This window comes from Callionymus lyra, chromosome 14 (genome assembly GCF_982586985.1).
Source record: "Callionymus lyra chromosome 14, fCalLyr1.hap1.1, whole genome shotgun sequence".
NCBI lineage: Eukaryota > Metazoa > Chordata > Actinopteri > Syngnathiformes > Callionymidae > Callionymus > Callionymus lyra.
In genome coordinates this window covers 11,231,002-11,243,758 of record NC_141831.1, presented here as the reverse complement: position 1 = coordinate 11,243,758, position 12,757 = coordinate 11,231,002, and the positions used below count along the sequence as shown (strand labels likewise).

At 41.4% G+C, this 12,757-nt stretch overlaps 1 protein-coding gene across 6 annotated transcripts in view; it reads left to right on the top strand.

Annotated features, from left to right (window-relative positions):
* Positions 1-256: 256 nt before the first annotated feature.
* igsf9bb (immunoglobulin superfamily, member 9Bb) overlaps positions 257-12,757 on the top strand; it is a 79,770-nt gene continuing 67,269 nt past the window's right edge. For all 6 annotated transcript variants that reach the window (XM_087807329.1, XM_087807326.1, XM_087807328.1 and 3 more), the window contains exon 1: positions 257-341. In XM_087807329.1, the coding sequence (XP_087663455.1) occupies positions 278-341 (64 nt within the window). In that variant the 5' untranslated portion in view covers positions 257-277. The remainder of the gene's footprint in view (positions 342-12,757) is intronic.

Here is a 12,757-nt window from a genome sequence, read left to right as displayed (position 1 = left end):
GGCGGGGCCCGCAGCCCTCAAAAGGGGCTCGTCCTGGCGCGTCGGCGTCCTCTCGCCGTCGTCTCATTGGCGCAGGTGAGGATGAGAGAGACGGAGCGCACGAGCGGCAGAGAGCGGGCACAGCACCGGGGCAAGAGCGTCCGCGGATCGGCGAGCGAAGCGACCAGGATCCAGGGGCCCCGGGGGGGCTGCGAGGAGCTGAGCGTCACCGACCAAAAAAAAGGGGGCCACTTTTTGAAGATGCGATGAGGTTTACGTCTGACCCGGCGACAGTACTATGATTTGGTATGTGGCCACTTTGATAGCAAGTGTATTCAGCACCCGAGGAACGGCCGCTCAAGGTGAGTCGAAGTTTGACCCCCCCCCCCCACACACACACACACACCCCAACACACACACACACTTCTCACTTCTGTTTCTCACCCCACTTTGTGCGCGTGGAAGTGGGACCCGGTGAGCATGACAGCAGCACATTCTTTACTCCAAACCGGAACTTACCTGTTGGGTTTTTTTTTTTCGCGGGAAATAGCGCGTCCATGTTGCGGGCTTTTTGTGTCGAGCGTGAAATTGTTGCTATCTTTTTTTATTTTATTTATTTAAATTCTATTTACATTTTCGGGTGTGAGTTTGGAGCTGTAGGGGTCTCAGTCGGGGGGCCACAGTGTTACCCGCGCAAGCTCGACCGGATCCGAGAGCCTTCAAAATAAAGGGTCTATAAATCGAGGATTCTGCTGCGGTCTCGATCCGTTATTTGGAGTCTTGAGAGTTCCCTCTGCTGAGGGGAGCGGTTCTCTTTAGGAAACTGTCCGCTAGAGGGCGCCGTAGAGCGACCAGCTGCACGTCATCATCCTGTCGTGATCTTGAAATGAAACCTTTTATATTGGAAAAATGATTTGTTTGTGCTGAACATTTGGAAGTTGGAAATTGATTTTTTTCAACCAAACTTATTGTGTTTTTCAGTTGTTGGATTAGTGGATGACATTTATTCTATTTAATTCAATTTATTGACATAACACTACCATTGCTATCGACAAGCTAAATATTACATTTTAGTTTCACAAACAAACATATTTCCAATGATAAATAATGAAATTGTGCCTTTGTTTGTCTGTGAAGACGTTTAAAGAAACAGAGTTTTTGTAACAGCCAGAGCACAAGTTTAAGGGAGGATATGCGGCCCAGCTTGGATTTAAAGAAAGGAAATTTTATGTCTGTGCTTTAAAGAGAAACACAAAAGTGTGTCTTGTGGTTAAAAAGTAAAACATTTTACAACTAATTTCCACTATTTTTATTTTTTAAGAGGCTTATTTAGCCTCTTTATAATATAAATGAAGACTGACAACTCATTTTTTTGGAAGCTTTCATATCAAATTGTGTGTAAAGGGTTAGCCATCAATCAAGTTCTATTTATTTGCTTTTTAAAGAAACAGTTTCTTTGTAAGAGCCATAACGCCAGGACAATTTATATGGCCTCGCTTGTGCTTGAAACTGAATTTGTTGAAAGCAAATCTATGTTTGTGCTTTTATAAGGAACTTAAATTGTGTCTTGTGGTCTAAAAAGGAACATTTTTGTAACTAAATTCAACTATTAAAAAAAAAAAATATATATATATATATATATATATATATATATATATAATAAGAGGCTTATTTTGTTCCCAATAATGGAACTGACAACACATCTAGTGTTTACTTTTATTCACTGTTTAACACTGTTCAATATGTATTAATATTTTTTGGCTGAGACTTCAAGGTTGGTTTAAACAATTATTTGATGGTATAAAAATTATGATTTTAATATATTTAATAAGAAAAAATAGTTATAGTGAAACTGGTGAAATCTTGGGAAAAGGAAGATTTTCTTAAAAGTTCGATAAAAAGAAAATATTCATTTAAGTTTATTCACAGGGTTGATATCAGGACATGACTTTAGTGTATATTTAAAATGGAATTAGTTGAACATTTTGGGTGAGGTTTTTTTATGGGTAAAAGTTAATTTAAACTCTCCATGCACTCCAAAAAAACCCCAAAACTATGAAATATATATTGAGTGTTTATATCTCATCAAGAAAATATGATGGAGGAGAAACAAATTGGCGAAAATGTAGCATAATAAATGATAAATGAGAGCTAGAACTGGAGATGTATTGACTCCCAGTCCTCATTTGTGACTGTAACTCCAGGTGACATCACCTCTTCGTCTTTTGACTCGTGTGCTTCCGAAAAAGACGTCCTGGCAGCATCTGCGCGAGTGTTGTCTCTCATCAATGACAGCAGGAGGCGAGTGGTGATGAAGCGAGTAAGAGCAAACCCACCTCTTCACCTCCACCTCCACCCCCCATCCCTTCTTCTTCCTCCTCCTCCTCATCTTCTTCACTTTCAAGTGAAAGTGGGACAGAGTCGGAGCGGCAGCTCATTAAATGATGGAGAGGGAGCGAGTCGAGTCGAGTGTCTTCCAACTTTTCGACACCTAAACGCAGCAACGTTGATTGTGTTGACGGCTTCTTGTTACTTCAGTTACACGACGACGCTTCCCTGGAGAGCGCTTGAGCATCCTTTGCCCAAAAGAAACAACCAAAACATAGAGTTGGAGATGTTTTGTAAGCAGCTTTTCACATCTTTTCTAGAGTAAACTGCACTCTTTCGTGGGTTCACTTGTCAGTGTGTTGATTTTATGCTTTGTTTTACAAATTCAAATTTCCATAATATACTTAAAGTTCATCCCCTGGTCGTGGTCTTGAAGGTCTATGGTCTTTTTTGATCTTGAGTCTATGTTCTTGGTCTGATCCTAGTCGTTGCTGTGGAGCTACTGGAGAGGCTGCCGTTCTCTTACGGCGCCTTTGATGCGTTATTTCCTTTAATCTATGTTCTTTATATTTGCACTTTGTTCTTTTTATTTGCACTTTGTTCTTCGAAACGAGCGTCTGCTGTCAACTGGAAACCAAATTTCCTAAGGATCACCAAAGGGAATAAGAGATCTATCTATTGTATTCTATGGTCTCGGGTTTTGCTGTTTGGCCGGGTCTAAAACAGTGGTCTCTAAGAAAACTTTGCCTTGATCCTCTTTTTTGCTCCTCTAACGCATGGAACAAATGTTGTTGTGCCCTTATATCCCACTCCAAAGAGATTTGTTGGCAAGGTCAACTCTGGTCTGGGAAATGCGTGAGCTTAGTCTTGGCTAGGTATGCCTTGGTATTGGTCTTGTCCTGGTCTCTGCACTTTGCATTCTTAGTACTCTCTTGGTCTGGATCTTGAACGGTCTTGGTCTTTTTCTTGAATTATTAATGGTTGAATGAAATAAAAGAAGATTCATTTTCCTGTGACCCAATGAAAGTAGCTTCACGAACCACCAGTTGTCGGTGTAGGCGATATAAATATGGACCATTTATATGGTGTTGACCATAAACTAGGTTTTCTTGGTATTTCTATGAGTGTTGTGGTTTTCTTTGAAATTGCAAAAGCCATTTTTGTTTCTTGAAGACCACAAAGTTACTTTTTCGGTGACCGTCCGTACACGTATATACTAATAAGAATCGACTTGTGTATTTGTTACTGATGTGTCAGAACAATCTGGTTTCTTTGTAATTGTTGTGTGTTTATACCAAATGGAAACTGAATTATGAGGTTTTGTGAAACCCAGTGTAGAAAATGGAGATAGAAACATGAGAAGAGAAATGGCGCAATTTATTTATTTTTTAAACGTACATATGATGTATGTTGTTAAATCAGCCACCACTAGCAATTGGAGAAAAGGGCAACACGCTTCACACTGGAGCAAGAAACGGCACCACAGATTGATGAATCCTTAAATGATATGTGGATCCGGATGGTAGTCTGAAAAGCCAATCAAAAAATGCTTTCACTGCGCCAAAATTCCCATAGAATGTTTTACTAAAATCTATTTTTTGAGTAATTTTGACGGATGAACAATCCTTCTCATAAGGGGATGTTTAATAAATCCTTTTTGAGAACATTAAACCTTATTTGTTGGGCAAAAGGTTGCTGGTTAGCTACCAGGCCAAGCCAACCAGTGACCTCTCTGTGTGTATCTTCACCCCGTGTTGCGTGGGTTTACTCCGGGCACTCCGGTTTCCTCCCACAGTCCAAAAACATACAGAGGTTGATTGAGAACTTGGGAAAATTGTCCGTAGGTATGAGTGCGTGTGAATGGTTGTCTGTCTTTGTGTTCCCTGCAACAGACTGGCATCCTGTCCAGGGTGTCCCCTGCCTCTTGCCCAATGAAACCGGGATAGTCTCCAGTCTCCCCGCGATCCCCCCATAAGGGATAAAGTAGTAGAAAAAGAATGAATGAATAAACCGTTTTTGGACATTTTTTTTATTTCATGCGTTATTATTGCTATCCTCTGAACCAATGTTACGCCCAAATGCATGATGGGAATTCTAAGCTAAATCCGCCAGACGCCAATTTTCGGAACCGATTTGTCTGCAGCGTCAGACAATCTTTTCACTCCCGCTGATAACCTTGAGTACATTCCAGACTCCGACTCCCCGGCTTCCGCCTTTCCACACTTCCTCCTCCGTCCTCCCTCCCTCGCTCACTTTTCTCGACTCCCCTGTCTGGCCTCGGTGCCGTCATCTTTCTCTTCCACTCACACACTCGGCTGAACTCGCGTCCCTCCAGGTTTCAAGTGGCCTCTCTCAGCATGGTTGGGTAGCGGAGGGACGGTGACACGGTGGGTTGTGTTAATGGAAGCTCGGGGAGTGCTCCACGGCAACCGTCTGCTGCCAGACACACTTGTTACCCTGCCCACACACTCTCTCTCACACACACACACTCTCTCTCACACACACACACACACTCTCGTCCCCTAGGGGAGCTGTGTGTATGTAACCAGCATCCGAACATATGCCCACGATCAGACTGTGTGGCCTGGACTAAGTTACTCTAATTGTGGCTTCGCTCTCAGATAAACTCTCATAATTCAGTGACTAGTACAGTAACAGGTTGGACCTTCAACTCATGAATGCTTCAACCGTATTCATGTTTTCTTGAGTCAGAGAGGACCACAATTTCATTTATGCTGTATGTCTCGATACATACATATTTGTCAATAAAAGAACTTGAACTACTGCTAAATATTATGTATGTATTGTTTAGAAGGTTTTGTTGACGTCAATACTGCATCGCAGAGACTGTTTTTTTTTTTTTTTTTTGGGATACATAATGTCCAGTAGTGTTGTAGATCTTGAGATCCGACTTGGTCGAAAGACCGTGACCTGGGTTAGGTAGGTAGAACTTTATTGATCCCTCAGGAGGTCTCCTTCAGGAAATAGTTTTTCCAATTGGACACAAAGAACATGAACAAAGAGAAATAAAAAGAAAGAACAGGATGACACAATCTAAGTCTAAAGATAAAGAACATTGTACAATCTAATAGCCTGAGGAATGAATGAATGAATAGAGGTTACATCTTGGGTATGGTCATCATAATGTTGTCAAAAATCAACTCCATTATGATGCCTCTAGTCTAGAAAAAAAGAAAGTTAGTGAGTTTATTGGTATGTCTTGGTCTCATCACTCTCCTTGCTTGGTCTTAATCTTAAAACGTCTTGGTCGTGACTAGATATGTCTTGGTCTTGTAACTTTACGGTCGGCTGCAGCCGTTACCGTTTTACTGCCGTAACACTTGTCCTTATCCTCACTACAACCTTTGCCACTGGGATAAGATGTCGATCAAACCTTCAACACGGACACACGTAAAGTTCAAGCGCTTATTACAGAAGTACATCTCATAGTCTGTTCATTGATGATTATAAGAAGTGTACTCTCCGGTTCCTTCTCTATCCGGAACTTCATATCTTGCATTTAAATGGTCTTGTTCCGGCCGCTGTCCCATACTTAAAAAATGGCAACCGCCGCACGTCTGTGACAAATGTAAGGAGAGAAGATTTGTCTGTGTTTTTGAAAGCTACATTTTTTAATTGCCAATTGCGCAGAACAGCCACTGAATATAAAGTATACATTGCAGTTAAGTCCTAACTCGCATAAAAGACAATTTAGGAGATGGTTAAATGTTGTCATTTGTCATGTTTCGCAGAATAAAATGCTTTTTTTTGAGTCCCACTGCAAAGAAAAGCTTCACTGACGATACACTCCATCAATGAGTCAATATTTTCTTTGCCTCACCACACCGACCTACATTATTCTCAATTTATTTTCCCTCAGACTGAACTTGATTTTAGTCCAACATTTATGGACATTTTTACCTCACTAAAGCTCATCACTGGCTCACAGGAATATTTCCCCAAAATTGCCAGCTTCCTTTTAAACTAACCTGCCTGACACAGTGTGTCTGTTTTTGATGATCCCAGCAGTGTGATAAATTAATGAGCAGTCTGGAGGTTGGAGGCTGCTTGGGAAAAGCAAAGCTGCTGACCAAAAAGAAAAAAGAACGGTTGCCCCGTTTGACTGGCAGTGGACAGCAAAGCGTGGGTGTTCAGTTCCTCCTTAGTCAGGTATGTCTCGGTTGCAATGTCGCTCCAGAAATTGATTTTTCATGGATGCTGCCGTGTGTGGGAGAAGCTGCGTTTCAGTTTCTTATTTTGGTAAAATGTAATTTTTTCCTACTTGTTTTTGTTTATTCATGAGGCAGAACCAACTTTTTTTTCTTACCGTTCCCAACTTCCCAAGTTATCTGCTTTTTACACCTTTTCATAACTGTTTGGCTTCATATGACCGAGCAGAAGATTGCAAGAATGGTTGACTCGGTGTGATCCACACATGTTCAAATTCTATAATGTGTTGAGAACAGTGCGTGCTGCACTTCCTGGCGCCCGCTGAGCCTGATGACAAGAAGCATCCCATTGGCCAGGGGGCGAAACGCACACTTCGTAAAAAAGTCGTCAACTTTCTGACGGCAATCAAGTTAGTATTTAGGCCACATCGCTCCTGGGCTCCACGATGGTTGAGTGAAGTGTTTGGGAACTTGACTGTATGAGCTGATGGAACGGATTTCAAGAGATGTGTGCATTCAGAGGTGTCTCCCTGTCAGGGGGGTGTAAGATGAGAACTGTTAAAAAAAGGCTATTCAGGATCAGGAGGTTTGGGATGGCGTAGAACACAATTCAACGCCCTGCTAAGTGCTAAAACCGGGCTGCCATGTCATTTTCTGAGGCCCCACCGGATAGTTGGCTCTAAAGTCTATGTTGATCTTGTAGATATTAGGATGCCAAGATTAATTAAAGATTATGGTTGTCAACAACAAGAAACTGGAAAAGGAATTTCAGTGTTTGGCGAAGGACCACAAACGGAGATAAGGAGGTTTGTGGGAGGATTGGCGTCTATCCCAGCCACTTCAGGCGAGAGACAAGGGACACCCTGAACAGGTGGGCGGTATGTTGCGGGAGACACAAGTCCTACTTTAGTTTGGTAAATATACCTCTCTGTTGGTCCTAAAACGTGGACTGCTGTGTGTGATTGGGTTTGACATAACTACCCTCAGCGTAGTGTTAAGAAGTATGTCCGTGAAGGTACTCGTCCATCCAGGTCATGGTTGTCCCGGGAGGTTCGAAAGCGATTGAACTGGACTGTGTAGGGTTCTAGGAAGATGTTTCACTTCTCATCCGAGAAGCTTCTTCAGTTCCAAATGAGCTGGGGCCAGTATAAATCCTGGTAGGGACAGGAGCAAAGAGCAAGGGGCTCATCTCTACACAGTCCAGTTGACTCTCTTTTTAACCCCTTGGATATTAACAAATTCTTTGCGGTTTCCGTTGAACAAGGGGTTATGTTTGGGAGAAAATGAAACAAGGCAACCTCTCAGACGCAGCGCAACCCATTCACCAGTCCGAGCAAAGACTCAGAGATGAACCCAGAGCCGGATCCGGTTGATGCTCCCCCCCAAGTCTGGGATCTGAGTGCTGGGGTGTCACCTAATTCTTTGTGGGGGAGGACAGCTCTGCTTATCTGGTATTGCCTTTCATTGTTACTTCAATAATAGATCGCCCCGGAGAAAGGGGTGGTGGTGGTGGTGGGGGGGCTTTTACAGAAGAATGTGCGAGTTTCCCAAAGTAGTTCAGAGTTGCCTCACGCAGGGACAGATGTGACAGATGTGATCTTTCCCGGCTCCTCGTGTAGCGGCGGGAGATCTCTGAAGTCATACGACAGCTGTAGCGTGGACTACGCTATCGTACGGAGAATCGTTAAAGTCGTGGTCGTGAACAATGGTCTGTCGAGGACGATTTCTTTCTTTTACCGAGTGTTGAGGAAGGCAAATGGCTGCCGTTGTAAACGCTTCTTTAATCTTTAATGTCCCAAGGAGTTTCCTGTAATGGGGGTCACCGTATCCATCTTGATGCTAATTCATCGGAGTTGCACGTGATGCAGTGAAGGACTATAAACCTGACTGAGGAAGCGCTCCCTGGAGTTTGGAACCAGCGTATCTTTGGCTCTTTGATTTGATGGGAAGGGAAAGTAGGATGTACGCTTGAGTGACTTCTGATAGCTTCACTCCTGATCTTTTCATTTAGTGGAAGGCACAACTCTTTGGCTCTGAAAGTACATTTATAAGTATGCTGGTACAATGTTTGCTGCCTCCTACGATCTCCTGGATGGAGAGGACAGTCAGGACGGCTACAAGTCGTCAAAGACTATGAAGTAAGTTGGCCACAGTGTTTATAGTAGATTAAATAAGGTTCTAATATTCATTAATCTTCTACTGCTTATTCCCTTATGGCAGGGGTGGGCAACTATAATTCTTCAAGGGCCACATTAAATTCTGTGAATGTTGTTAGGGGCCGTCAAGCAAAAAGAAAGACGAAAAAATCCCTTTACATTTGTCCTTAGGCTGTGACTGTTATTAAGCTTAATAAGCTGCAATTTTATTCTTGTATATATGAGTTTTTTTCAGAACATTTCTTCCACTAACTTTGTTTGTTTTTGAGGGATTATTATATATACTCGAAAAATTACACACAAAGTGTAATGTTGAAATGTAAATGAATACAAAATAGATTTGTTAATTCATTAGAACCATTTATACATGATCATACTTTGACATTACGAGGGCCGCATAAATACAGTCAAAGGGCCCTTATAGGGTGGTCACAGGGGGCTGGAGTCTCTCCCAGCTTCTTTGGGCAAGAGGCAAGGGACATCCTGAACAGGACACCAGACAACCATTCATACTCTATTATTCCTACAGAGAATTTCCCCAATTCCCAATAAATCTCTGTATGTTTTTTGACTGTTGGAGGAAATCGGCGTTCCCATAGTAAACCTATGAAACTAGGGGAGAACATACAAAATATACAAGTTCTAATTTTTAAGTTTTACTTTATGATCACTAGACTGCCTCAGTCTTTGACCTACTGCAATAAAGTAGGCGTTTTATGGGGAGAATAATGTTGGTAAAGATGCTGGAAAACTATTGTAGAAACATTTGGCTTGACATTTTGATGGGGAATGTCTTCACATGTTCCAATGAACATTAAAAAAAATAGGAATACTAAAAAGTTTGCCACTGATCATGGCAATTAAAATGAAATGCAATTAACGGTTCTGCCGCCGTGTTCACAAAGTATTTAATTCCATGTCATTGTGCCCATTGAATCCCGAGCGATGGATGTTTTTCCATTTATTTCACTGTTGAGCGGAAACTCCAATCTAATTTCATGAAAAAGAAAATCATCAATCTCTTTTCTGAATTACTTCTTTTTTTTTTGCGGTTTCTCTGGCAGTCAAGTTCTTGCTTTGCTGTTTGCGAGAGTGTTTTATGCCCAAATGTTGTGTCAATTATAGAGCTCATTAGCACATGCACCGGGAAAGCTAGTCGGGCATATGGAGAGACAGATGTAGCCGGTGATGCCGGGGCCCTGTGGGCAGCTTCATCTACCGAGCGGGGAAGGACTGTATATGGAGTAATGATGCTCTTAAAAGCCTTAAGTGTTTTGGCTTCAGATCTGGTTATTTAAATAAGTAGCAATCGGTTGACGGATTACTTGAATTCCTGTTAATGATGCGAAATAAAAACCAGTTCCAGAATGTGTCGCTGAAAAACGACATTATTGCTGCTTTAAGACATTTTAACGGCTGTTTGTCACAAGTATAAATTGTAAGTCGGCTTCTACAGTATACTTCCTGTTTTAAATGACATCAGTGTGTGTCTGTTTGTAAAAAACAAAACAAAAAAAACCCTCTTTTCATTGAAATACTTACATTAGAAACTGAAAACACTGTTTTTCTGGAGATAAGATTATGCTTACCATAACCACGCCCACTCTGCTGTGATTGGTCAAACATCGAGGTTTGTCGTTACATCAATCCAGGAAGTCTCCACCTCCAAGGGACTCGTTGTGTAAACAAAGTGGGGCGTGATTACAGTTGACTGGAGAAGGAGTGAAGCAATTATTACGTCATAATGGACTCCGCTCTTGTAACCTCTCATTCGCCTATATTTCAGACGGGGGAGAACTTTATAAAGTAATAAGTTCAAAACATGGTCATGATGAGGGACTTACTGCATCTTGGAGAGAAAGACTTTAACATTTAAAACATGTGAGTGAGTCAGGAGAGTTGGGTTTTCACATTAGTTGACCTTTAAGCTAGTAATTGATACAAATCTATCTCCAACTTGTAGCTGGCTGTGAGAAAAGGGCAATATCAGAATAAAACTAAATTGAGATTTTCCTGATTAACCCTGGAATTATGCTGACAGAACAAACTGATCATGTTATAATTGACAAAATTAAATGGGTTTTGATGTTTATTTTAACAACATGGATTTAATTGAAATATTGTTTCTAATATAGTTTTCAAAAGCAGACACTGCGTCCTATTTTCGCCGCCAGGAAAATAAAAAAAAAACACTAAATTCACCTGAAGACTCACACTAAAAGAATGAGCCTCACTTTAATAAGCTCTGCACCAATATTTGTTTCCATTTTATTTGCATCACGTCCTGGTGCCGATATTAATAGAATCTCTCAGGCAGGAAATTAGTGTTTAAAGTGTGTACGGGAAATAGTATTTGCAGCTTTTAATCCAAATACTTCATATCCGGGGCGCGTAAAGCAACAACCCATCCCTATGTGATGACAATCTGGCGTAATTTAAGTCAATCTGACTCCTTTAAGAAACATCTTAAGACGTTTCTATTTGTTCAGGCTGTTCCTTGATTTTCTGGAACTCCTGTGTTGTTCTCAGTATTATCTTGATCTTTAAAGTATATACTTTTTTGAGTATTGTTTTGATTGTTTAAGCGCTTTGTGACCCTGGTCTAGAAAAGCGCTATATAAATAAATATTACTTACTTACTTACTTAATTTCTGCACAACCGATGACTTTGTAGTGTCAATGAAGTTGTAAATGTACTTATAGTAGGAGTTTATCAGCAAAGCGGTGGTTTCTATCAAGGCTTTTTATTTAAAGCATAGATCATGTTTTCTTCATCCTCCAGCATCTCTCCACACTGTACTCCATTAAACCTCCACATCCCGTCTCCTGCCAGCCTGTGTCCTCTCTTCCACTCGTCTCATTTTACAGGCCGGTCCACTGATGCAGTCGGTTTCTTCCACGGCGACTCCTCGCCAAGCATTAAAGATTCATTGGATCGAGCTATGAGATACTTCGGCGCAGCTTTGAAATCCATCCCACGATACGCACCTAGCTGATGAAATGTGAAGTTAAGCACTATAAGTGCACGGATGGGATGAGCGCAGAAGTCTTGTGAGGGCAAATAAAAAATGTTGGCATCTGGTTCCTCGGGTTCAGAGCGACGCCACTGCTGTGTAGGAGTGAAAGATTCCTGGTGTTGTGGACGGAGAGGAAGAGTCGGGATCGGACACGAGGATAACAATCATATGTAGAACATGTCTTCGTTTTTAAAGGATGTTATCGACTCGTACGCTATCGGCGTTAAACGCGGCGAATCACAGAACTCCCAATTTCTCCATCAATTTAGCTCGGAAGCGTTGCACAGAAATTAATCAATGCTGCGCCGCTTACTACAGAAATTACACATCAATTAATCTCACTGTAAAAAGCGTTTCTGTCAAAAGACGGATAGTTACTTCACTCATTTTCTACTCCCCTCATGTCGACTCAGGAGTGGGAATAATTTCAGATCTATCCATGGCTGGGTCCCAAATCGCACACTTCTCCGAGTGCACTGGTTTATAGTACACGTTACGATTCCAGAGTCCGTCTGATATCACACTTAAGTTTTCTGACATTATTTTCCATTTTCGGAGACGTTGATTTTTGCCTTTTTTTTTTTTTAAAGTTTGAGTGGTTAAAATAGGTCGATTTCTACCTCTTTGTTGTTTTTTTTGTGCCTTCAACATTTTACGATCAATCAACGTCTCTGAAAATGGAAAATAATGTCGGAAAACTTAAGTATGATATCAGACGGACCATGTGAATGCAAAAAAATGTTGCCCAAATGTGTAAAATATTGTTTTTTGAAGGCTCAAAAAAAGGTAGTCGAAGTGGACGTACTTGTGCGCACATTTTCGACAGGGTAGTACCGTCTCAAATCAAACACTGTTGCTACATACTTACCTGATATGACTCGACAGCTTCTTCTTCTAATACTTTTTAACGCTGATCGCAACCAGACCTTGGAACACTAACACTTGACAGCACTTTTCACCAATTGAAACAATTTATTAAGTTGTGTTTCATTGTGTTATTATTGTTTTTGAGTTGTTTTGTGGTCAAATTTGTGTTTTCTTGAGACATTTGTCAGTATCCGCTCCGAAGACGCATTGTCGGTGACGTAGCGTCAGCTTCCTTTTAGCG